The 27,970-nt window shown below is 40.6% G+C and overlaps 2 protein-coding genes across 10 annotated transcripts in view; one reads left to right on the plus strand and one right to left on the minus strand.

The window, feature by feature from the left end:
- The window catches only part of NF1 (neurofibromin 1), a 234,410-nt gene that overhangs the window by 174,748 nt on the left and 31,692 nt on the right, over positions 1-27,970 (plus strand). For all 9 annotated transcript variants that reach the window (XM_083174174.1, XM_083174178.1, XM_083174179.1 and 6 more), the window contains 14 exons: positions 2,262-2,694; positions 7,568-7,908; positions 10,616-10,818; positions 11,565-11,758; positions 12,765-12,905; positions 13,032-13,311; positions 13,871-14,085; positions 14,371-14,432; positions 14,538-14,652; positions 15,729-15,830; positions 17,983-18,123; positions 21,818-21,947; positions 22,236-22,367; positions 26,975-27,110. In XM_083174174.1, coding sequence (XP_083030300.1) covers positions 2,262-2,694; positions 7,568-7,908; positions 10,616-10,818; positions 11,565-11,758; positions 12,765-12,905; positions 13,032-13,311; positions 13,871-14,085; positions 14,371-14,432; positions 14,538-14,652; positions 15,729-15,830; positions 17,983-18,123; positions 21,818-21,947; positions 22,236-22,367; positions 26,975-27,110 — 2,625 coding nt within the window. The remainder of the gene's footprint in view (positions 1-2,261; positions 2,695-7,567; positions 7,909-10,615; positions 10,819-11,564; positions 11,759-12,764; positions 12,906-13,031; positions 13,312-13,870; positions 14,086-14,370; positions 14,433-14,537; positions 14,653-15,728; positions 15,831-17,982; positions 18,124-21,817; positions 21,948-22,235; positions 22,368-26,974; positions 27,111-27,970) is intronic.
- Positions 1-27,970, minus strand: part of EVI2A (ecotropic viral integration site 2A) — a 56,571-nt gene that overhangs the window by 6,837 nt on the left and 21,764 nt on the right. The window lies entirely within an intron of this gene.

A 27,970-nucleotide genomic window follows, 5' to 3' on the forward strand; every position in this document is an offset into this window, starting at 1 on the left:
TAAACTGACTAATGCCCCTTTCAGACTGCACAAATTAAACTGTATATTGCCATTTCTTTACCGTTTCAAAATGGTAATATGTGCGGTCTGAAAGGTCCAGAGTGAATTTACAGTTTTAAAATAACCGGTATTTTAGAACAGTAAAAAAGCAGGGTCCTACACGTTTCCGACCCGTTTTTTTCGCGGTCTTAACGGGTCTGAAACGGTACCCAGGCAGCAGTGAGCACTATGGGTCCCCAGTGCCTGCATATTTAATGAGCCGGCTGCTAATTACATATGTGCATCTGTAATTAGCCTATAATTACATATGCACATATGTAATTAGCCGCTCATTACATATGCGCATATGTAATGCTCGGCCGGCTCGTTAAATATGCTCAGAGGGACCAGCGCAGAGAGGACATGGCTCAGAGGGGACACCCCCCCCCCCAATGTGTTTAAGAAAACCCCCATGCGCCGGTACCTCGTGCCTTACCATCCCGGCTGTCGGCTCCTGCTGCTTATAAAAAAAAAGTGACTTTCGGAAAATGGCTGCCCCATAGGAAAGACTGTTTGAAAAAAAACTGTCTTTGGTATGGGGGCAGCTATTTTCCGAAAGTCACTTTTTTTTATAAGCAGCAGGAGTGTGCACAGCCGGGGTCCGCAAGGCATGAGGTACCGGCTGCACGGGGGGCTTTCTTAAACACATTGGGGGGGGGGTGTTAGCCCTATTGGTTGGGGGGTGTAAACTGTAACACGCTGCCACACAGCGTGTTACAGGGGGGGGGGGGGGGGGGGGGGTTTGCTGAAGGCCGCACTGGCTTTGATCCTGTATTTGGAAAGTTTCCAAAAACGGGTCTGCCAGTGTCAAAAAGCGGCACTTGATGCGGTGTGAAAGGGGTTTTACCTGGCAGACCCGTTTTTAGAAACATTTCAAAATACCTGGTCAAAGCCAGTTTTGCAGTCTGAAAGCAGCATAAGCTACCAATTAGGGCCAAACATTTAGTCTAGTGAATATTACAGTATTGCTTAAAAAAATATATTTTGTGAAGTTCTCATGGAGATTAGTGCGTACAATGAGGCTGTAATAGTCTTTAAGAGTTTAATCATATGACAGAGACAAAAGTGGTTGTTCAATCTGTGCCAAATTTTTTGCCAGATGAAAAAAGAAATCAATGATTCCACCAATCAGTATTCTATCTTTTTTTTTGTATTTTTATCCATACCACTTCAGTTTTTTCTTTTTCGGTGAATCGTCATGGGCGCGGTTTTCGCCCAGACAAAAAATTGTCACAGAGATTGAATAAGGTGAATCTAATTCACTGTAAAATCAGTCAATAATTGGCGATTTTTTTTTTATATCTCTGGTCGAAAAATTCTGCATGGATTGAATGCCCCCACACAGATTGATAGAGCGGTAGAACGTGGCATATGGGTCTCTGTGAGAAATACAGAGAAACATGGAAGACAAGGTGGCAGTAATGCTAATCTGGAGATTTAGTGAGCACAACACATGTAAGTTTAATTTTATATAGCGCACTTTCTTCAACAGGACTCAAGGCGCTCTACAGACATTATAACAATGCACATGAAACATGAGGATGTTGGTAGTAACGTAACAGACAAAAGAAACCCTTGAGCACTCAGTAAGCATAATGCAGGAGTGGTGCAGCATTTTGGATAATAACTTCCATGGGTTGTGTACTCCACCTTAATAAGGTACCAGGTGCGGTAGCCATTTTAGGCGCTCTGCGTAGGATTACCCTGGGTGGAATAGATTAACCCTAAAAAAAATTACCCAAAATGGGTGATTTCAATGTATACTCGGGTCCATGTATTTTTAATCTCATCCACATGTGCAGCAGATGAGGCAGCCATGGTGGGCGCACTACGAAGGTTGCACTTTAGGAGGCGAGCCATACAAGGACCCAATGCATATATTTTAGGATAAGAGTATTTTGACGTGTGTATAGGAACATAAGTGCATAGACACAAGGGGCTGTGACCCAGAAACAAGAGCTCAGTAATACTGTCATATGGTGGAAATAATATATTTAATCTGCCATTACCACCTTAATGTTGTTTTAGCACAATTTATCTTTCAAATTTTTTTTTTCAAAATCTGGTTTCCACACAGTCTTATTAATCTTAAAATATGTATTGCTTAATCAAAATCCCTAGATTGCCCTATATATTGTTCGGTATTTTTATATTTTACTTAACCATGACACAGACTGTAGTGTATTGCAATAAATTATACATTTTTTTAATGCTTATTACAGGTTCAAGACCGGCCAAATAAACGGCGATTTACTGATCTACCATGTTCTTTTGACTTTAAAGCCATATTATGCCAAGCCATATGAGATAGTGGTAGATCTCACTCACGCTGGCCCCAGCAATCGCTTCAAGACAGATTTCCTTTCTAAATGGTTTGTGGTTTTCCCTGGCTTCGCTTATGAAAATGTTACTGCAGTCTATATCTACAACTGTAACTCCTGGGTGAGGGAATATACAAAGTACCACGAGAGACTATTAACTGGTTTGAAAGGCAGCAAGAGGCTTATTTTCATTGATCCATCGGGAAAGTTAGCGGAGCACATAGAACATGACCAGCAGAAACTCCCAGCTGCCACACTTGCTTTAGAAGAAGACCTGAAGCTATTCCATAATGCACTTAAATTGGCCCACAAAGATACTAAGGTGTCTATAAAAGTAAGTAGCCATTTGTTAGTGTTTATGTATGTTTTTGTGTGTAAATATGTGTAATCCATTTAAGCTCTACATTACTATGAGCATGGACTCAGCTGGAATGGAACAAGTTTGCAGAGTCGCGTTCACAACCATGGGCCCTTCAACCTAAAAAGTGTTGCGTAAGGCCATTGCTACTTTGTGTACCATGTAGTTATACACCTTCATACTACATGGCAAAACAAACTTGTATTGTTTAAAAACCAGTAAAAGATTAAATTAATCTATATGTTTGTGGGGTGAGGGCAGGGATGTGTTCCAGCCAACGTGGTGGCTGTGACCTTTTTATGGTTCTAAGTTGGCAATCTTCCAGCAGGCTTTTTAGATCTTCCTACTTAATTAGGGAATCTCACTTTCTGGGTTCTGGTCTCCTGTGATCTTACAATTGGGTTGCTTCATGGAGACGTTCTTCCGCTGCTAGAGTCCTTCCTGCAAAGATCTAGATACTGAACTCTCAAATGATTATTTTCCATGTGTTTTTCGGAGCACCTGGTACTGGCTTCTTTTTCTGAAGCAGCTGACCACCTTCACAGCTGGGATTTTCCCTCAGTGCTGGACATGCTGCGGTACGTCTGAAGGTGAGAGGATTTGTGAAAGTTGCTGCTGCTCTCTGGTGAGTCGAGAAACCCAGCGACCCATACTCTTTTGTCTGGTGGTGTTGCTGCTTCTGCAACTGCATTCGGTGCTCTGGGCTACTGGAATGCACATCGTCAATGGCAGCGCTTGGGACGGATACCTGCTGGGTGTTGGATCTTCATTTAAGTAACTACAAAACCCTCTGAGGAGCCCAGGCGCTCCTCTTGTCTCAGTCAGGAACTCCTCTGCAGCTCTGGGCAGGATCTCCTCCATCCACTACAAAACCAATGAATCCAGATGCTCAGGCGACTAAAGGATAGGAGTACACCTTATCTGTCCTATGCACACCCAACCTCCTTCAGTTGTGCTGTATTGTTTCCTTTCTTTCCTTGTGCCTATTACATTTCCTGCATTTTATTATCTGCCTGCATCATGTTAATATATCTAATAGATTTGATCCTTCTAATGTAGGTGAAAAGTCTTCTTCAGCTTTGCAGTATTACCTCCAGTGTGTTTTTGTCTTCACGCCAAATTCAACTAATTACTTACTATTTTTCCTACTTGCAAACAGTTGGCTATACTCTTCCTATAAAAACTGTATTTTTAGTGTCTAGATAGTAAACTCCAATCCATAATTCATCAAGATGTGATAAATTGCTGTTATTCAATTGCACATGGACCAACCTACTTGTCCTACTTGTAGGACTAACCAGATGTTTTTGAAGATGTGCTTTTTCAGTTTTTTTGGTTGTGATGTCCATCAACTAAAATTTGTATTCTGAAGAACCACAGAATTTGGTCTTCCGAATGGTCTGTTTTTTGGGACTCAATCTGGCCTAATAGGCATCCAAACAAAGATCTCTGCAAAAATAAAAGGCTTACACCTTAACAGTGAAATCTTTAATCAAGCACATGGGGTCTTCCATCTGACAGGCCACGAGATGTTAGCTGTAGCCTTCATCACTATACTGACGAGGTACCCATCCTGAGGAAGATCCGTCGACTTGATAGGATAGACATTAATGGCGACCAAATACAAATATTTCCTGACAGGTCGAGGTACAACCTGCAACAACAAATGGTTCTGAAACCTCTCACACACTATCTCCACAAACATAACTTTGAAATATCACTGTGGGTTCCCAGTTAAGTTTGCAGTTTCCTATTTATGACAAAGGTGTATAGCTGCACACCAGCACTTCTCAATACCACCACCACCACCACCTTAAGAGAACATGTTGAGATACCGGAGTGGGAGGCTCTAAACTTTTGAAGCAACATCTGTCTGATTACCTGTCCCTTGATGCAAACTGAACTTTCTATATGGTGGTCAACTATTGTGAGATTGGTTTAGTCCTAGTTCTTTACACTCCTAGTGTAATGCCTATGCTTAAATTCCAATTTTTATCAGAATTTGTATAGTATAAAATTTTGGATATATTACAATGCCTGTTTAATTATAGCCTGTTGTACTATGTTTTCACTTGACCGACTATTTTGCCTTTCGGGTGATAACTTTTTCTTGTGCCGCCATACTGCAGCCCTCTATAACATGTACATTAACTTTACTTGCCTCTCCCTGTCTTTCAGGTGCACCTTTTGTGTGTTATTGATTCAGTTTAACCATTTTTTTCAGTATTGGCTGTTTCTTTATGGTTTTGCTTCATATTGCCATGTCCCTTCTTCCTTTTATCATGATCCCTTTTCCTGCTAACCCCTTCCCTACTTGTTGAGTACTCTTGGTTTTTGGCTATAAATGTGCTTAAGCCAAAAATACCCGCAAATAAGACCGTAACGGTCAGCTCTTACCCAGCTTCTTTACATAATTATTTGTTGCTAGTATGAAAAACGCTGTACAGGATGTCACTATAAGTGGAAAGATGAAAACAATGATATAGCTCTTGTACAAGAAATCCACTTTAAATATTTCAGTTCCCCTTTTCTCAAATGTTTATTTAATTTTTTTTTAAAGCTTTCCTATCAATTTGGTGTTTATTACCAGCCCTTTGTGGTATTCAGTATTGGTTGCAATCCCTCTCCATTATATACTGCCTTTTTTTTAGACTGTCCGCAAATGTCATGGTCAATGGCTCATTATCTGAGGCTGTTGAAGTAAACCGTATGTGACAGAGTTTTCCACTATCTTCACTTTTTTTGGTGGCATTGGCAACAACGATCTTTAAAAACTAATATTTTTGGGGTTTAATTAGCAGGTTAAATCTTTGTGGATGACCTTTGGGACCTTTTTTTACAGATCAGGTCATCTCTCATCTTAATTTACAGCAGCAGATACGGAATTTTGTAGATTTTCCTATTTTCATATCACTTTATCTGTTGCTTTGACTGGGATGCGGTCATTTTGATCTACAGCATGATGGTCGACACCATTAGGTTCACATGTGAAAATGTCGACATGGGTCTAGGTCGACATATGAAAAGGTCAACATGGTTCTAGGTCGAAAGGTCATTAGTTCGACAAGGTCTAGGTCAACAGTCAAAATGTCGACATGGGGTTTTTTACTTTTTTTTTGAGCCGACGTGCGCCGACAGGCGGTCTTTCATGCCCTACCATCCACTAGGGTGTGGTGGGAGAATAAAATAGTGTGCCGAGCGAGGCACCGTGCCGGACGCATCGCACTTTAAACTGTGTCCATGTCGACTGTGTTGACATTCAGGTAAAAACTGTGAAAAACCCAGTCGACATTTTGACTGTCGACATAGGCATTGTCGAACTAATGACCTGTCGAACTAATGACCTTTCAACCTAGAACCATGTCGACCTAGACCCATGTCGATCTAATGACTGTCGACCATTATGATGTAGACCAATTGATCCCAGCCCCTTTGACTGTCTGTGCCTTCTGCCATTGTTGTAAGCTTTTGAATGGAATGGTGTTTAAAAATAAAGGGCACGACAACAAGGTTCAGCAGCTAGTGTTACATCAAACCAACACTTAAATATAGGTAATGAAGAGTAAGAAGGGGTTTTTGATCCCACATAGCGGTTCCCTTGCATGTTTACAAATACACAGATAAAAATGATATACTGTACATAACTTTGTATGAAGTGATTGAAAGATGATATATATTATATAAAAAATATATTATATAAAATGTTGGACTTATGTCCCCAATATTACCATTCTCTGTGTTACTATATGTTTTGGAACTCTTCCAAACTCTTGCTATGTTTGTTTAATCAAAATAATTGTGAACTTAAAAAGAGAAAAAAAACATTGAAAGTGAAAAAGGGAAGTGTATGGAAGAGGCTATCTATGTATGACATCAGCTCCCCAGCACTTCACATACCTGACTAGTCTTCCTTTCCTCCAGTTATTGTTACTTCTGGTAATACCTATCCACCCTCAAATTTTTTTTTTTTTGTTCTCATTAACAGGAAACCCCTCCGTGAAATCTTATCTCCTTGTGTAGGTTTTATACATATTTTTCTGTCTTTCCTTCATTGGTTTGTTGTCCCTCTCTGAAATGAAAGTGTCCTAACCACAAAATCCAAGATCCATACCTCTGTCATTATACTCTGACTTCATGGTGATATTTGACACATTAAATAACACCCTCTGCAAATTCTCCACTCTATTGGCTACTCATTCTTCAGCTCCTACTTGTCCATGCACTCTTTCTCTATTCCCACTACCCATTCCTGTTTTGTGTACTACTGCATGTATTTGTCCTTAGTCCAATCTCTTTATCTTTTTTTCTTTGGAGGACTCCACTGCTTCTTTATCCACTGTTTCTACCTATACGCTGTTCACACTCACATTTCTTCCCCTGATTCCTACTCTACCCATCAGTCCATTCCCACATCACCAACTGTCTTCTCATGGATGACCCAGCTCATACTTAAATTCAATATATTTTGAAACAGATGTAGTCTTATCACCCCCTCTTTCTCCTTGCCCTTCATCACATTGGTCTGCAAATGACTTGGGTATTCAGTGTAACATCTCACAAGCCGGTTAATCTCTCCTGTTTCCTTTATGGCACTGTATAATTGGCAGTTAGACATATCTTGCTGTAGGTTATTTCCTATGTACAAAGTTATAGGAGCCATATAATCATTGATATATAAATATATTTACTATAGCCATTAAATTAATGCTGATTAACAAGGTAGCCTCAGAAATATGACTTGTACCTGGATGGGGGTTTATACTTTATCTCCTTCTTTAAGGTTTCTTTTTTTATAATTTTAGCTTTTGGCTTTTCATAAATATAAATAAATATAATTATTTTTTTTTAGGTGGGTTCCACGGCTGTCCAGGTCACTTCAGCTGAGAGAACGCGGGTTCTGGGGCAGTCCGTGTTTCTGAATGATATATACTATGCGTCTGAGATTGAAGAAATTTGTTTAGTGGATGAAAATCAGTTTACACTAACTATTGCCAACCAAGGAACCCCTCTCACATTCATGCATCAGGAGTGTGAAGCCATTGTACAATCTATAATTCACATACGGACTCGATGGGAGCTGTCACAGCCAGATTCCATCCCCCAACACACTAAGATTCGTCCAAAGGATGTTCCAGGAACACTACTTAACATTGCATTACTCAACCTAGGAAGTTCTGATCCAAGTCTACGGTAGAACTCATTTATCAATATATACTATACTGTTTTTAGATTTAAGTTTCTTTCTTGGTATACATGGTTTTATTCAGTATTTATCACAAAAGGAAATCTTTCTCTATTAGGCAAAACCATATGCACTGCTGGTGGGGCAAATGTCACATGTGCAGATAGGTAGATTTGGGTGAGATATATTGTTTCTGTGCAGGGTAAAGACTGTCTGTTTTATTTTTACATTGCAATTTAGATTTAAATTTGAACACATCCTACCCAAATCTAACACACTCTGCACATGTCGATCTGCCTCACATGGTTTTGGGTGTGGATTATTGCATATAGTGTCTAGATACAGTCAGTAAGTCTACCCCTAAAGGTCGACATGCAGTAGGTTGACAGTGTCAAAATGTCCTCTTGTGAAAGGTAGACACCTGAGTTTTTCACATTTTTGGTATCAATATTGACAAAATTGACATAGACCGCCAAATAGTGTACCATGTAGCCTCTATTTAGAAACTGTGGATCTGTCAACCGGAACCACATGGCTTTGCCCATTAGAAAGATTTTCCTTTTGCGATATAGTCTGATTCTGGCCCACAGTGTGTATAGAATCATCATTGTACAGGTTTCATGCTTAACATACTCATTACAATGCATACAAATTTAATTTTTTTTAAATCTGTTTTTGTACAGCACATACCCAAAAGTATGTGAGAACCATTACTAATTAGTGTGTGGCAGTTTAAGCTATTCCTAAATTGTACATAAAATCAAGACTACAGCCATGCAGTCCCCATGGTCAAACATTAGCAGTACAATCCATTCTACGGAAGAGTGACATTCATCATGGCACAGTTTTATAATCCAAAGGTATTCCCTGCTAAAGCTGCCCTGGTTATCTGTAAGTGCTGTTACTGTGAAGTAGAAATGTCTAGGAACCGCAGCTTACTCACTATTCCGTGGTCCACACAAGCTCACAGAACAGGTCTACCAAGTTCTGAGCATGCAGTATGTAAAAATCATCTGTGCTTGGTTGTAGCGCTCACAATAGAGTTCCATGCTGCTTCTATAGCAATGTGACCAACAAAACTGTTCATTGGGAACTTCATAAAATGACCAAGCTGCCGCACACAAGCCTTAGAGGCAGATTTATAAAGCTCAGAGAAGTGATAATGTCTGGTTTTTATCACTGGCCAATCAGCTCCTACCTGTCATTTTCCAAACCAAGCCTGTGACTTCACAGTTAGGAGATGATTGGTCGGTGATAAAAACCAGACACTTTATCACTTCACCGAGCTTAATAAATCTGCCCCTTAGATTGCTATCTGCAATGTTCATTGTGGCCTAGATTGGTATCCAGCACCGTACCATTGACTCTTGAAAAACTGTCTCTGGAATGACCAATCACGTTTCCTAACCTCTGATTAAAGAATGCTTCTTTCTTGAATGTGCACTGCCAATTATAAAGTTTGGTAGCGGAGAAATAGTGGTTTGCCCTGGGTCTCTTAAGCTGGGTACTACTATTACTACTGCTGTAGAATGCCACTATATGCTGAAATGTTCCAACATATAGTAGCATTCTAGAGCTGGGGTTCTTAACTCCTGTTCTCTCAACAGGTCATGTTTTGTGGCTTTCTTTTACCATTCACAGGTGAGCAAATCTTGTTCAGTAATTAACCCACCTGCTTCCTGTGACAGAATTCCACAAAACATGACTTGATGGCAAAAGCGTGGAGAAAATGTTTCCAGATGGTTCTGTTCCTGTGCACAAAGTTCCATCTTAAATGCTTCAGAGTTTGGTTTGGAAGAACTTGAATGGGCCTTGCTTTGTTCTCAACCGTACTGAAACTTTTTGTAGTGTAATATCTGACTGTCTGAAAGGAGTATAATTAAGTACATGTCAGCAACTTTTATTTCTAAAGACTATTTTATTACTATTTCTCTTATACTTTTCTGGTTTAATGTATAGCTGTGGACACACGGTGCGATTCTGGCTATCGATTTTAGTCAAACTCGAATAGAAAGTTAGTCTGAATCGCACATTTGAAGCTTATGTGCTCCCCCATTAAGTCAGTATCGAATATAAAAATAGACTGTGCAGGAAAGTCTATTTTGACTATCTCATCTACGTTTTTTTTTTACTATCTCATCGAATATATTTGGCCTAAGGCCTAATTGCAAGATAGTCTAATGTAGTTTACACACGGTGCAATTCTGACCAACTTTATATTCGATTTTGACTATTTAGTCAAAATCTAATCATACTCATATAGTGTAAATCGAACAGTGATATATAGTGCAGGCAAGACTTTATAGTACATATCTGTACTATATAATCAAATCTGGGTCGAATGGAAAGCAAATTCCACCGTGTGTACACACCTTAAATCTAAGTGGCATCTAAAGTGCAGTTAAGCAAAATTGAATAGTCAAAAATGGTATCGAACCTGAATCACACCATGTCCACATTTTTACATGAAAAATATAACCAATATGGTGAGTTATACAAAAATTAAGTCACTGCAAGTACTTATAGAGGTCGATAGATTGTGTTCTTAAAATACATTTGTAATAGTGAGTGACCTCACTATTTAATTATATGATTTACAGATAAGACTTCATATTTATGTAGTTTATTCATGATATACATTTTTAAGAAAATTATAGGTTTTATTGTCTGATCTCCCTGTGTGTATTAACTGAATTGCATTGTTTTCTGTTACAGGTCTGCTGCCTATAACCTTTTGTGTGCCTTAACTTGTACCTTTAATTTAAAGATTGAAGGGCAGTTACTGGAGACTTCGGGTCTATGTATCCCAGCCAACAATACACTTTTCATAGTCTCCATTAGCAAGACCCTGGCAGCTAATGAACCACACCTTACTCTAGAGTTTTTGGAAGAGTGCATCTCTGGTTTCAGCAAATCTAGTAAGTAGTTTTTAGAAAGCGGTTATAGGTGTGAGCAGTAGCATTGCTTTCAAGCCTGGAAAGAATCATTTATTTTAATTGTAGATCTATAGATTTTATACTAGACAAAATCAGTATGTATTTTTGAAACAATTTTTTTCGTTATCATTTAAGTTACAAAATTCTGATATTTTTTTAGTGTATGATAATTGAGCACATTTTAATGCAAGTCTATTAAGCCAGTATTAACCCTTTCAAGGCCAACGTCTATTTGTACTAACTGGAGGGATTGTCACAGGCCTGGTGATATAGTAATTAAAGTTGATATAGGTATAAGCATAGACAAACCAACATAAGACCGTGATTCAAGACCAAAGTCTAAAAGGGTACTTGGTTGGTGTTGCTCCCAAATGAGTTCAGCAAAGTAACTGAATATTGGGGTGTGTCTAAGATAGACCGAGGAAGAACAGAAAAGCTTTTTGGGACACACTTAGTAATATTACTAAGTGTGCCCCAAAAATCTTTTGTGTTCTTCCTCTGTCTGTCTTAGACACACCCTAATATTCAAGTCCAATGTCTAATCAGACTCAACAGGCCTAGCGCTAGTAGCAGATCCACTTTAAAATAAAAATATTAACATTGTTCAACATTCAATGTAGACCATTTCAGAATAAAAAAATGACAATTTAAACGTTTTTAACCAGACTGTTTAAATTGCAAAACAAAATTTGGACTGCAAAAGGTTAAAGAACTCTGTTTTATTTTAGGCATTGAATTGAAACATTTATGTCTTGAATACATGACCCCTTGGTTGCTGAATCTTGTCCGGTTCTGTAAACTCACTGATGATGCTAAGAAACAACGTGTTAGTGCTATATTGGACAAGCTAATAACCATGACCATAAATGAAAAACAGATGTATCCTTCCATACAGGCAAAAATATGGGGCAGTCTGGGACAGGTAAGCAAAATGATGACATTGTATGCAATTTAGAAAGTCAATGAAATATTGTTGGACTGGATACATGGTAAAGCCACCTAGTGGATATCTCTAGTGAGTTTGCAATCGGTTGATGGATAAAAAAAAAAGAGCTAGAGTCTAGTAAAGCACATAATAATGCAGATCCAATTTGAACAACAATTCAGCTTTTTCAATATACCAGGTTACATTTATCAATAGCTTTGTTATATTTTATCATGTATCCACAAGAGTAATAGTTATTACCTAGCATCAATACAGCACAGTGTGCCATTCCAGAATGTTATATCACATCTGGTAGCGTCATCGTATTTCCCCTCACATCCCATAAAGGTGCAAGGCAACACCTGCCCAGCCAGACATTTCTGCGGATTGAAATCCCCCGAAAGTCTGAGATACATTTGTATGATAGATATATATATATATATATATATATATATATATATATATATATATATATATATATATATATATATATATTATCTCTATCTGGATTATTAGAACCTATTAGGAAGCTTTTCTCATTGGTTATGCATGCCTTGATCTTCATGAGCTAGCGTAACAGAAATTGTTGAATACGTATGTCATTGTCTGTTATATACTGTAATTAATGTCATTTACTTTGCAGAGTATTGCATTGACCCAGAGCACAATTCCTAAATAGATTCATTTTTAATACTTTATGTAAAGAAATGTTATTGCAAAAGGGTGAAAAATATGTATGGCAATGTGTGTTCTGAGGTCGGCAATATTTGTTATGCAGGAGGATAAAATAAACTGTAAATATTCAGTCCCTCAGTTATATTGTATCCATTAAGGTTTGGATCCAATTTGATTTTCTAATCAAGTGCTTGTTTGTTTTGTGTATAACTTATTAGCATATAGATGGAATATGGCATCTGATAATAGTTTATAGTTATTTTAATATTGGATCTCCGTTTTATAGTACAGCTAATTATTATTTTATTTTTTATTTTTTTTAAACTAGATCACGGATCTCCTTGATGTTGTTCTTGACAGCTTCATTAAAACCAGTGCAACAGGTGGACTGGGATCCATTAAGGCTGAGGTTATGGCAGATACAGCAGTTGCTTTGGCGTCTGGCAATGTCAAACTGGTTTCAAGCAAGGTTTGTGTTTCTTTAACTAGATGTACAATTACAAAACACTGGTCTGTCAGCTTTCCTATGCATTTATTTTAATGATATTCTCATGATATACTGGATTTTATCTTTAAAAAAATCTGTAATCTGCAGGTGATTGGGAGGATGTGTAAAATAATAGACAAGACCTGCCTTTCTCCCACCCCAACGCTGGAGCAGCACCTCATGTGGGATGATATTGCCATACTTGCCAGATACATGCTTATGCTGTCCTTCAACAACTCCTTGGATGTGGCTGCCCATCTTCCCTACCTCTTCCATGTTGTCACACTATTGGTGGCAACAGGTCCTCTCTCTCTCCGAGCTTCCACCCATGGACTTGTAATCAACATCATTCACTCTTTGTGCACTTGCTCACAGCTACATTTCAGTGGTAGGTACTCTACTGGATGCTTTTGAATAATGTGTAAAGCTGGGTGCAGGCTATACAATTTGCGGTACCACCAATATCGTTAATATCAGTGGTATGCCTGAACAACCTAGTGCTAAAACCTTGAACAGTATTGTTAATAATCTTGTTCAGTGATGTCCCCCCCCCCCCCCTATCTATGTTCAATAGATAGTGTGGGTCGTTAATATAATGGGTATACACTAAATGATATGCATGATAATATTGTTAAAGATCGTATCATGCATATCGTTTGCAAATATCATAAGTATGTATCCAGCGTAAGAGAGATTATACATTTCTTGTGATTTTTCAATTTAGCCTTTACCAAGCTTTGGCTCCTCAAATGTTCTTAAACTGCAAGTCACAGCATGTACTGCCACAGCTATTAGGGGTCACTTAAACTGGCACAGAAATCTGGAATATTTAGTTTCACAACAGCTAGAGAGCCTCTGATTGGCCGATTTATATTGTACAAAAGAGGTTAAGAATAAAATATCACAGTTTTTGTCAGCCATGTTTGATTTGTTTATTTCGCCCATAGAGGAAACAAAACAAGTATTGCGGCTGAGTTTGACTGAGTTCTCCCTTCCCAAGTTCTACTTGCTGTTTGGAATCAGTAAGGTGAAGTCTGCAGCAGTTATAGCATTCCGATCAAGTTATCGGGACCGCTCCTTTTCACCTGGCTCTTACGAGAGGGAGACGTTTGCTCTAACTTCGTTGGAAACTGTTACTGAAGCACTTTTAGAAATCATGGAGGTATAAATCAATGTTCTTTCTCCTTCAAACCTGGGGGACCCTGGAAATCTGGGGTATAGGCGTGGAGGGGAGGTTTGGGGGGTTCAGTCTCTAGTAAAAGTTTTAGCTTCTACCAAAATAAGCAATTTTAGCAGTGGTTCTCCTTTTTTTTTTTTTAGTTGCTCTTGAAATGCTCCTTGTGCTTCCTCCGTAATTACACTTTCTAAATTTATCTAGAAGCAACATTCCCTTTCCATGGTTTTATTGTGGTATGTTGTTAATAGGCAATTTTTTTTTTACTTCTAGGCTTGCATGAGAGATATCCCAACTTGCAAGTGGTTGGACCAGTGGACTGAACTTGCACAAAAGTATGTTTTAAGTACAGCAATTCTTATGTAATGCGATATCTATAAAAGCACATTTGCATTTTTTGTGCTTTGCCTTCTTTGTAAAATGTCCTTGTATCTGCCCAGGTTTGCATTCCAGTATAATCCATCACTTCAGCCACGAGCACTTGTTGTATTTGGCTGTATCAGCAAACGAGTTTCTCATGGACAGATAAAACAGATCATCCGAATCCTCAGCAAGGTGTGCATTTTCGGACCCTTTTTTGCTTTCTTTGTCTTTTTCATATATAGTCCTATAACTATTCAAAAATACACTTGACTCATTAGGTTATTTAACTCCGCAATAGACCAGGGGCAGAGCTAGCAAACAGTTTATCAGTAGATATACGTGATTATGGGGGGTATTCAATGTCTTCCGATTATTTCCGACAGTGGAAATATCGGCAGTTAAGGTATTCAATCCCGGTCAGGAGTTACCTGCTACAGACCCGCCTTTGATATTTATTGGCTGGTGTTGATAGTGATTTCAATGGGCATATTATTTTTGTTGGTGACAGATCACTTAAATCATTGTGTACATGTGCTTAACTCTGCAACAAATCTCATAGTTAAGATTACATATCTTTTCCATCCATTCGTCTGATCTATAGTCTTTGCAAAATTTCTTTCCGAAGAAAAATGGTTTCATTCTAAACAGGGAGCAATGGTTTGGTTATCCTTCAAATAAATGTCTTCGGAAACCAGTTTAATTATGGACTGCTGGAAAGGTAGTGGGTAACTGGTTACCAACTGGTGCAGGGGGCGCAATAGAAACGGGGTGCTTCGTCAAGCTGCAGTGTGGATAGGGGGTAGTCAGCCTCCTTCTGGGTACAAAAAAACACAAGGGGGTACACTGCGCTAAGCAATAGATAAAGAATGAATATAATGATAATAAGTGCCAATTGGGTGAAAAATAGGAAGATTATTTAATTTAAAAACATTAAACATGACATAACATATTGATAAAATGGGGAGAGGGGGTAGGTAGTAAAAACGAGGGATATTTCAAAATTATTATAGTCCACTGGTTAATGGGTCCGTTCCTATAGTGTCTCCTCCTGCATACTGCATACATCTGGATCGGCTGCTACAGCTCCCCAAAATTACCATCTACAGTATTACTAGTATATATGGCTTTTGTAAAAGCTTATGCTGAGTTATGTGACTGATACATTCAGGAGAAAGTACTTTGTTTTTATACCCTGGTTAAAATAATCCTGCTAAACACTACATTGCCTTCTCTACACTTTTCTCTCTAAGTATGTTCGTTTATTTTAGGGACTGGAAAGCTGCTTAAAAGGTCCTGATAATTACAATAGCCAAGTCTTAATAGAAGCCACTGTGATCGCACTAACCAAACTACAGCCGCTTCTTAATAAGGTAAGAATCATTTATACTGTATGTATGCATAATTATTTTGATGGTACCTGCAAGAACAGTATGTAGCAAACTGATCAGTAATAAAATAAATGACCACTTATTAAGAAAGGACTTTTTGTGCAGGGATACTTAACACTCTATATCACCACTTATTGCAGTGACACAGAATGTTACAGTGCATCCGTTTATCTGGTAATGTAGCGCGCCACTAATACTACTTTCATACCGCAAATGCCGTGTCGCACACGGGATTAGGACACGGGTCCCATCCCCAGAGCAACACGGCAATGCGGTCTGAAAGTTCCGACACCGACACGGCATATTGCCGAGTCGGTGACGTCACATGGGGCGGTGCTGGGCTGCGGCGCGTCATCGGGGGCTCGGGAGGAGGCAGTACTTGGAGCTGACAGTGCTGCCTCCTCCATACTGTGAACGGGACACGGGTCGCTCGACCCAGGCACCCGTTCACACCGCAGTTGACACGGGTCATAGCCGTGTTCAACCCTGGTCAATACCAGGGTTGAATAGCCGTGTTGCTCGACCCGTGTTGCCCTTTTCAGACCGCACCGTGACCCGTGTTTAGGCCCCGCGAACACGGCAATATGCCGTGTTCGGAGTGCGGTCTGAAAGCGGTATAAGAAGCTTTCATGTATTAAAATACTTTAATAGGTTTATGCATACCATCTTTCAGCCTGCAATAAGAAGTTATCCTGCAAATCTGTATTCCCTACACAACACATAGTAGAATTCACCTACTGTATGTGCAGTCACCTGAATAGATGTTTATGTACAAAGTGTTAGGTATTTTTTCAGGCCACGCATTATATTTTTAACTTACATTTTTTTAACTTGAATTTTGTTGGCTATACCGCACACCTTATTAGCATTAGGCCAAATGGGTTTTGGTACTCCTTCCCTGTAGATTTCCCATGAAAATGGATGGGTAAGTATACAGATGAGGGCCATCGACATCTTGAAACAGGCTAAACTGTAAGCATAATATTGTTACCGTCAGTCATTGGATCCTATTTCAAAAGCATGTTTTTCCTCCTACTAATCTGTAAATACTATTTATTCATAGACTGTTATCTTTTTACAGCGATTTCAGGGATTTTTTTAATCTTTTTCTTTTTAAATACATGTAGTAATTGTGGTAATTTACAACATTGGGGGATATCCTAGTAGCAGCGATAACGCGACTCACGATCAAGGTATCAGGTGTCAGCCTGTACCCCAAAAATGGCAAATAAAATAGGTTGACAGTATAGAAGTATATTAGAGGGCATAATAAAAATATTTTGGGACACCTTCACTGGTACTCCTGAGAATTTTCCGCGGTATGCTTGCGTGCACAGACTGGCAAACCTGGAAAATTCTTGGAATGCCACTGCCTGCGCTCTCACCTGCTGGGAGCACCACTGAGATCAGTCCAGTGCTCAGCTTCAGCCGCTGCCCGGCTTTTGCTAACCGGCCCTGCCTCCTTCCCCCAGCTGTGTGCGGCGTGACCTTGCTAACGTCACACAGCCAGGCTGCTAGGGGCAGGGCCGGGCAGCGGCTGATGGACAGGAGGGGGGGGAGGGAGGGTTTAGTGAGCACTACCAGAAAAAAACTTGCCCAGTGGGGAGCGCGCCCTAAAAAAAACACCACTGAAGGACCCCAATATATCTGTCCCATACCTTGTATTCCCATTTCCATCACATTTTCACCCCAAAACTGACATCTCATTTTTGGATAATTGAAAATAACGAAAAAATTCAAAGTGCCTAATTAGGTTCTGAACCAAGTCCCAACATTTTTACCATAGAATAGAGATTTTTCCCAACTTTTCACCTGCTCAGAGAATGTGAAGGGAATTTGTTAAAATCCCTATGCAGCAATATCGCATGCACATAACAGGATAACTGTGATAAAGCAATTTTGTCAAAAAAGACTTTCACTTCTTTCCTTCAAAAACATGTTAGCATTGCAAATAAGATACACCCCCCCCATTGTTCTCTGATTATTTGTCTGTTTTTATTTCTGTTCTGGGTAGGTTTGTTTTGCGGCGAATAGTGTTGATTTCAGTCATCGAGAGTTTAACAGGTGGCTGTTGAAGGCTAGATCTTTTGTCTGTAAAGTACAAGTAATCAAATATTCAATTTAAATATCTTAGGAATCTCCCATGCACAAAGCTCTCTTTTGGGTGGCTATGGCAGTATTACAGCTGGATGAGGTTAATCTGTATTCAGCGGGTACAGCTCTCCTGGAACAAAACCTGCACACATTAGACAGCCTTCGAGTGTTTAATGACAAGGTGAGTCATATGCATTTGTTGAAATAGTGAATGTTACTCTGTTTGGTTGTGTAAGAATGCACTGTAAAGCTGGCCAATACACTGCAATATCTCAGGCAGATAGCCTAATATGACAGCATTTGTGTGTACAATTTACCTGCAGTGCTGGATAATATTATTAAAATCAGATTGTTGGGCATGACAGATAATCTTGGCAGAATAGGATGAACTTTCAGACTTCAGTAAAGTCAGATGTTATCCAAACAAACTGAACCATGTTCCTTAGGTGATGCTTGGGTCAAATTGCATGATCAGTCTATGTGCAACTCCTTAGGAAGGGTAAATGTATTATGTGGTGGTATGGGGAGAAGTGGTTTCATGTATGCCAAATGATTGGTGTTCTATAGGTCTGCCTATATTGGTGCTGCTGTCCACCAGGCAATGTTTAATCTGTCAATCACACTGACATTACCCATGAGCAGGGACCGACTTTTGACTGTGTGAGAAATGTAACTATAGGATCAAGATCTTACGCTTGCTCAGAGGGTGGGTCAGGAGAGGAATATACTTTAACTCCTAAATGGATAACCATCCCCTAACAGTAGGTCATAATAGGTATCGGTAATCTGCACACCACTAGGAAACAACTCCAACCCGAGTGTGAGTCGCAATGGAGGTGTTACTGGTGGCGGAGGTAGTTCAGTCTGTTCTTTAAACCAGTGGTTCTCAACCTTTGTCCTCAAGTACCCCCAACAGTTTCCAGATCACCCTGCAGGTCACTGACACATTTTAAAAGATCCACAGGTGGATATAATTAATTACTTCACTTCACTGTGAACTGTTGGGGGGTCCTTGAGGACCGAGGTTGAGAACCACTGCTCTAAACTGTATGAGTTGCTACCTCGGAAAGAGTCATGAACATTTGTGGGGAAAGCCTCAAGCCATTACAGTGAATTACTCCTGACCTGCAATGTCCTCTGCAGCTTTAAGTCATCAGCTCTAGAAATTGAGCTGTAATGTTGCTGACTTGTGCTTATAGCTGGGTGACCTCATACAGTTGTCACAGAATGTTGCTTTTAAATACTTTTTTTTTGTCATGCTGGAGGTTGCAGGTTAGTCACCACAGTGTACATTTCTTTTTTGACCACTAGGAGGCACTGGAGGAATTACTGTCCGTATAGGTTGGCTGGAGAGGCTTTATGCTCTGACTACTAGTGTGTAAAGAGCCACAAGCCACTACAGGGTATTTCCCTGACCTGCAATGTACTGTGTGGCTTTTTAGTCACAATTTTATGAGAAAGGTGTAACGTAACGGATTGGTATCTCTGGCTGGGGGATCACAATATTAACATGGTACTAGATTGGTTACTTGTAATTTGCAGATGCGATATTCCACAGGAGCATAATAGTCCACTGATCAGTCTCACACATGCACAAAGCTGCCAGACAAGGTGATTAGCTTTATAAGTGGAAAGCAATAGCAAATAACCACTTCATAACAAAGTTTGCAAACGCTCCGTTTGGGGTAAAGTGTACCGCATCAGAAATGGACTCTGTGCCAGAGTTTCAAGCATATTGCCGAGTAATCCAAAAATGTTATTAGGAAAGAAACATAAAAATATAAATGGCAAAAGAAAACCACATTTTATAAGAGTAAAACTTTTATTAGAAATATGATTTGTCACCTATACAGAATTAACAGAATAAAAATGCAATAGTGACTTGACCAATAGATATTTTTGTAATGGGAACAGACACCCACAAATGTGTAAATATGTATATATACAGTAGTAACCATTTAAGTCGAATGTGTTGGTGACATATATATGTGTACCCCTTATCCAGAAGCATTTTGGATAATGGATTATTCCATATTTCAAAATATTTTATTTTTCGATGAGGTATCCTGAGGATGGGACCATGTGTGAACTGTATACCGTCGTTAGGTCGACACTGTTAAGCTTCACATGCATTAGGTCGACCACTGAAGGTTGAAATGGCTTAGGTCAGCTCATGAAAAAGGTTGACACAAGCATTATGTAGACAATGGAAAGGTCGACAGTCAAAATGTCGGCATGCGTTTTTCAAACTTTTTTTATGAGCCGACATGTGCCGATGGGCTGTATTTCATGCCATTCCATCCACCAGCGTGTGGAGGGAGTGTAAATATAATAGTGCCCAAAGCATTGTGTGCAGACGCGGCACACCGATACGGTGTCCCTGTTGATTATGTCGAAGTTCGGGACAAAACAGTGAAATGACCTTTTGACTGTCGACCTTCCCATTGTTGACCTAATGCTTGTGTTGACCTTTTGACCCGGTTGACCTTAATCATGTCAACCTTTCATGTGTTGACATAAGGCTGTTCGACTCAATGCATGTTGACCTTAATTTGGTCACCCAAATGACCCATACCCGTGTGAACACAGAATGCATTTATGTTGCATAAACACATCAAACACATGAAATACACACAAATATATTTTATTTGTGCATGAAACAAAGTATGTGTACTATCTCATGCTCTGAATTTGAATGCTAAGCAATCATTGTTTTGTACATATTTAGTGACCGTTACTAAATATGTCCCGCCCCCCATCTGCATTATCGGGAAAGTCGCCTGACAACCGATATGTTGTTGTTTGCTAAATGATGTTCTTTATCTCTTCTGAGTGCATGATCATTTATTAGGTGGGGTGTACCAGAGGTACTGCACTGTGTCCTATCATTTTTACCATACTATACCAATGGGTGTACATACATTTAATATAGAAAATCAGTACAATCTCTGAATTGGATTAAAAATTAAATTCACAGTGCAAGTTTACACAAGTTTATGGCTTACAGGACCCAACTCCCTCCTAATTGGATTGATCCCTTTGTGGAAGGTCTTTCATCAGGCCACTTCTAAATGTGTTCATTTGTTTCCAAAATAAGTTTGAAGGTAATACCTTGATTTCTGTTTTCAGCTTCCTTAATAGGTTTTTTCCCTGTACAAACAAATATGTATATAATTCAAAACTACAAGAATGTTTTTGACATTGTAGAGGTCATTTTAAATTTAACCAATATATAAGCACACAGGAGTTGATTCAATTGTTTGCAATGGAAGTGATGTGCTGGTCCTGCATGGAACGGAGCTAGACACCAACATGATGTAAAACCAGAGCTGTAACAAGGGATCTGCTAGCGGTTCCACCGCAAAAAGTGCAGAGCTCTCTAGGCATCACTGTTCCTGTCCCTTGGTCCATGTGTTTGTCTAGTAGGATGTCTAGCATAGCACCCTGCACCTAGGATCTCTGCTGCAGTATTGGCAAGGGTTTCTGTTGAGCTAGGTACACACCTACAAATGTATCTGTCCAAGGTGTGTACCCAGCCTTAGATGCTCCAGGCAGGCACTGTGCAGAGGACACAGGGCAATGCTGCAGTACTGGAAACGCTGGCTCCATTCTCTTTCGGACATCGTTAGTCTTGCCGCTACCACTTTTGTACCCTTAGTGGTTTGCACAAGGTGCCTAGAAGCTACATAATGGTATTAGTCTAACCTACCTATTCAATAACTTAACCACCGTTTGGAGCCTCAGGTAAGGTTCATATGCAAATGATGAATCGCTTAATCAAATTAAGAAATTTGACCAGGTCTTTGAATATTGTTATTATACTTATAATTATATTTCTGGTATTTTAGATCCTGTTTTTTTTGTTTGTTTATTAGAGTCCAGAAGAAGTGTTCATGGAAATCCGTAATCCTCTAGAGGAATGGCATTGTAAACAAATGGACCATTTTGTTGGGCTCAATTTCAACTCTAACTTTAACTTTGCACTAGTTGGGCACTTGCTGAAAGGTGAGTTTATCCAGTGCATATACCTCACTTGTGTTGCCAGATTTTCACTCTGGTTTGTAACCAGTGCCCCTAGAGTTGCATGCTCAGCTCCAAATTCCAAACAGCATGGAGACTGTTTGCTATACAGACCTTTGTCCCCATGGAGCTCCTCTGGTCTTTATACTGTAATTGTTGTATAGTGCTTGAATCCACTGCAATCTGTTATCACATAAACACATCATATACTATGTTGCAATAGTAGTATTCTCCAGTCTTGGCTTTAACATGGTATGTATTTACAATCCTTAGGTTATCGTCACCCATCTCCAACAACTGTGGCAAGAACAGTACGAATCCTTCACACTTTGCTCACACTTGTAAATAAACACAGGAATTGTGATAAGTTTGAAGTAAATACTCAGAGTGTTGGTTACTTGGCAGGTAAGGATTTCTGGGTGTTGCTGTCTTCACCTGCACATATGTGATTGAGTGTCATTTTTGATTTGAGTAATTTTTATTGAATTGTTAATTTTGCAATGTGCACCTTGTTATCGTGGCTTAAGTTATCCATCTTCTGTATTTTGTGTTGATGGCCACCCATTTAGCACTGCAGATACAGGAATGCCAGTGAGACACAACTTTTGAGATAGTGAGGACATTTTGTTTAATACTACAATTGTAAGTTAGCGCCCCTTGTGTCGATCTTCACAATTAGATCAATCAAGCCTTAAGTTAATTCACTCTAGCACAGTGGTTCCCAACCTGGGGTACTAGTACCCCGGGGGGTACTTTGCAGACCTGTTGGGGGTACTTGAAAATAATATTGATAATGGCGGAAAAATAAAAATAAGTTTCCCGATGTTGGAAAAAATCTCCCATTGCCATTGAGACAAACCACGTTGCGTCACTTTTGGTTCTGACGGCAGCATCATTAACATCTCCACCTGCTTTTGCCAGACCAACAATCCACTGGGAGCTACCCGCGGCTGCCCTCAGACATCAGCGATCTGACACGGGTGGAGTAAACAGTGGCTTTAATTCTACAGGCGTTAGTGGGAACCCCGGACACAGCCAGTGGCCAGACACAGAGGGAACAGATTCCTGACCGCACACTACTCCTCCGCTACTCCTTTATATAAGTACACACATACCACTCCCTTCCACTTTACTTAGAAGTTCTGTGGCTATTTCAAATTGAGAGGAGGGGATACTCATAAATGAAAAGCCTAATCAAGGGGTACGGGAGAGAAAAAAGGTTGGGAACCACTGCTCTAGCAAATAGATGAAGTCCATATAATTTCAAATGTTTAATAAAAAGTCTCTTATTCCACACAGTGGTAGCAGTTATTCCAGAGCTTTACAATTTTCGGTACTCTTTACCTATCACGGCGCCCATCGCGGGTACATTTATGTCTGCCAGCGACGCGACCGACGCGATGCCCACGATTTCCCATTGAAACCCATGTTAAACATGGAAATCGCGTCGGTCGCGTCGCGGCCGGCTATAAATGTGCACGCGATGCCCACGATTTGCCATAGGAATTAATGTTAAAAGACCCGATGGACACGATTTTCATGTTAAATGGCTCAATGGACCCGATTTTAGCATAGGAAACAATGTTAAATGGGCTTTACAGGCCAAATACTTACCCTGAACTCTGAAATGGCCCCCCCAATTTTTTACGCCACCCCACGATCAACGTGAACCCGAAGCATGGCGAGCGCAGCGGTACGCGTCCTCCGACCTTTTCATACCCCTACTATCCACGTCGGCGTGGAGTTGAGAATAGAATAGTGTGGCGAGCGCAGCGAGCCACCGAGCCCGAAGCGTGGCGAGCGCACGTGGATACCTTCACAGGTAAACGCGTCCCCTCGCGGGCTTCACAGGTGTCCGTGGCGACGCGGACACCTGTGAAGCCCGCGAGGGGACGCGTCTAGCTGTGAAGGTATCCGCGTCCCCTCGCGGGGCTCGCTGCGCTCGCCACGCTTCGGGCTCGGTGGCTCGCTACGCTCGCCACACTATTCTATTCTCAACTCCACGCCGACGTGGATAGTGGGGGTATGAAAAGGTCGGAGGACGCGTACCGCCGCCCCTCGCGGGCTCGCTGCGCTCGCCACGCTTCGGGTTCACGTTGATCGTGGGGTGGCGTAAAAAATTGGGGGGGCCATTTCAGAGTTCAGGGTAAGTATTTGGGCTCTAAGGCCCATTTAACATTGTTTCCTCTGCTAAAATCGGGTCCATTGAGCCATTTAACCTGAAAATCGTGTCCATCGGGTCTTTTAACATTAATTCCTATGGCAAATCGTGGGCATCGCGTCGGGGCCATCGTGTGCACATTTATAGCCGGCCGCGACGCGACCGACACGATGTCCATGTTTAACATGGTTTTCAATGGGAAATCGTGGGCATCGCGTCGCGTGCGGGCATCTTTAGCCCGCATACGACGCGACCGACACGATTTTTTACCTCACGATGCCCACGATCAAGATCGTGGGCGCCGTGCTAGGTAAAGAGTACCCAATTTTCATTGAGATATTTCAGATACTTGGAAATAGTAGATAAGGGTACACTTAACGGGACTTCATCGGGGGTTTACTAAAAATGAATGACATAAAAATATTGACATTAAAAAGTTTTTTTAAACCGATGTATGTCTTTTGACCAAATTAAATAAAAGCTAATTTTAAAATGGACTTCATTTTTAACGTGCTAGTACAGTACTGATTTGGCTGTATAGCTCATGATTTATTAACATGAAAGCAGAAGAAGGACTTCATAAACGGAGGTGAAAACAGGTGAACAGAAGTAGAACGGCAAAAAATGAAAAATTTACAGTAACATACAGTTTTACAACGGATTATATACCGGATCATAAGAATTATTATGGACCGCTTTCACAAGAATAAACAATTCATAACAAGGTGGTTAAATGCGTCTTTGTACAATTGAAGTACCTAATAAAGGATAGTACATAAAGTGCTTTTATTAGGTTATACATCTAGTGATACATTTTCTCTTTCCCGTATAGTAAAATCAAAAAGTGTATTTTTTTTTTTTCTTATTCTGAGTTTGAAAAGGATTGGTTATTATGCCCAATGGACAGGGTCAAAGTTAAAATTCATTCCCTTTACTTTGTATCAATGGAAAAAATTAAATAATACCTATTCTTATTATCTCTGTTGATAAATTAACCGAATGGACAGGGAATGGTCTTCTTCCCGACCTATTAGATGTGGAATTAACAGTGTTAATGATAAAAGAATATAGATCAACTTAATACTTTTGTTGATGTAGATTTTAATTTTTATTACTTACATTGTCACTAAAGATTTTTCAATCGGACGGTAAGTCATTAGATGAGACCTCTTTAGGTGTCCATACCTACATATAAATGAATTATTGATAAGATTCCACAACCTAGGGCTGCTACTGTTTACCCCAGAGAGTCCCATGGATAGGAGTACGGGATGCAGGTAAAATCCCGGCGTTCAGAATCCCGACGCCGGAATCCCGACCGCCGAAATACCGACACATTCTCCCTCCTGGGGTGTCCACGACACCCCTGGAGGGAGAATAAATTAGTGTGCCGAGCGTAGCGAGGCACCGGGCCCGCTGCGTGGCGAGCGCAGTGAGCCCGCAAGGGGGGGCGATCCACGTCCCCCCCCTGGTCGGCATTTCGGCTGTCGGGATTCCGGCGTCGGGATTCTGAATGCCGGGATCCCGACCGCCGGGATTCAATACTGAATCCAGGAGTACATACCTTTCTCAGGCTAAAATGGCGATGAAGGCTTCAAAAGATCTGGAAAGACCGAATGTATGATTTTGGTGGACCCAGGCTAATTTCCTGGTGGATTTTGCTGTTTTTAAACAAACCAATATATAAATAAGGATGTTTAGTAGGTTTATACTTTTGCCAGTGAAATTTGAATGTCTCATGGAATTAGGACAGACAAAAAAAGGGGGGGGATGTGTACATACATTCTGTCCATGAGACGTTCACTGGCAAAGTATAAACCTAGCGATTTATAAACCTAGGCGATCCACAGTCCCCCCTTGTCGGCATTTCGGTGGTCGGGATTATGGCGTCGGTATTTCGACCGCCGGCATTTCATATCGAATCCCCTTATTTATATATTTGTTTGTTTAAAAACAGCAAAATCCACCAGGAAATTAGCCTGTGTCCACCAGTAATGGGAACGAATTTTAACTTTGACACTGTCCATTGGGCGTAATGCTTTATGTACTATCCTTTATTAGGTACTTCAATTGTACAAGGACGCATTTAACCACCTTGTTATGAATGGTTTATTTTTGTGAAAGCTGTCCATAATAATTCTTATGATCCGGTATGTAATCCTTTTTAAAACTGTATGTTACTGTAAATTGTTCATTTTTTTGCCGTTCTGTTCACCTGTTTTCACCTCTGTTTATGAAGTCCTTCTTCTGCTTTCATGTTAATAAATCATGAGCTATATAGCCAAATCAGTACTGTAATAGCATGTTAAAATGAAGTCCATTTTAAAATAAGCTTTTATTTCATTTTGTCACAAAATGTACATCTGTTTTAAAACTTTTTAATGTCTATATTTGCATGTCATTCATTTTTAGTAAACCCCTGATGAAGTCCCATTAAGGGGCAAAAACGCGTTGGGTATCCTCATCTAGTATTTCCAATTATCTGAAATATCTCAATGAAAATTGTAAAGATCTGGAATAACTACTACCACTGTGTGAAATAAAACTTTTTACTAAACATTTGAAATTATATGGACTTTGCTAGAGTGAATTAACTTAATGCTTGATCGATCTAATTGTGAAGTTTAACACAAGAGGCGCCAACTTACGATTGTACTCCATATTTCCCCCCAACCCCTATCCAACAGGGATCTTGTAAGCTAGGCGGCCCTCACACAGTTATCCTAATTTCTATGGCGCGACACAAGGGTCTGTTCACTACATAAGTAATATTCACTTCTAAATTAACATTTCATTTTGTGGCATTAGAGACATGATCACATTGGGTTTACCTCATCTGTCTGTGTTCTAGCTTTGCTTACTGTGTCTGAAGAGGTGAGGAGCCGCTGCAGCTTGAAACACAGAAAATCGCTATTGCTGACAGATGTTTCAATGGAAAATGTTCCTATGGATACATATCCGATGCATCACAGTGACCCCACCTGCAGGTATTGCTAGATATTTACTATTTGTGCATCACATGGTGACAGTCAGGCTGATTTAATGCATACTTTCATATTAACAGTGGTTACTTGCTATATGAAGCTTGAAATTAAATTAGGTTTGGGTACTCTTTACTTAGAAGGGCGCCCATCTCGGGCATCTCAGGGATTGAATGCACTAAAAAATCGGGTGCGATCAACCGACGAGATGCCCGAGATTTCCCATAGGGAACAATGTTAAATGTCTCAATTGACCCGATTTTCCTGTTCAATGCCTCAATTGACCCAATTTTTCCATAGGAAACAATGTTAAATGGGCCACAGAGGCCAAATAGGCACCCTGAAGTGAATAATGGCCACCCGAATTGTTAACGCCACCCCACGATCAACGTCAACCCGAAGCGTGGCGAGCGCAGCGAGCCCGCGAGGGGCGGCGGTACGCGTCCTACGACCTTTTCATACCCCCACTATCCACGTCGGCGTGGAGTTGAGAATAGAAAGTGTGGCGAGCGCAGCGAGCCACCGAGCCCGAAGCGTGGCGAGCGCAGCGAGCCCGCGAGGGGACGCGGATACCTTCACAGGTATCCGCGTCCCCTCGCGGGCTTCACAGCTGTCCGCGTACCCTCGCGGGGCTCGCTGCGCTCGCCACGCTTCGGGCTCGGTGGCTCGCTGCGCTCGCCACACTTTCTATTCTCCACTCCACGCCGACGTGGATAGTGGGGGTATGAAAAGGTCGTAGGACGCGTACCGCCGCCCCTCGCGGGCTCGCTGCGCTCGCCACGCATCGGGTTGACGTTGATCGTGGGGTGGCGTTAACAATTCGGGTGACCATTATACACTTCAGGGTGCCTATTTGGCCTCTGTGG

Source organism: Crinia signifera, chromosome 2 (assembly GCF_055691185.1).
Source record: "Crinia signifera chromosome 2, ASM5569118v1, whole genome shotgun sequence".
In the NCBI taxonomy this organism is placed as follows: Eukaryota; Metazoa; Chordata; class Amphibia; order Anura; family Myobatrachidae; genus Crinia; species Crinia signifera.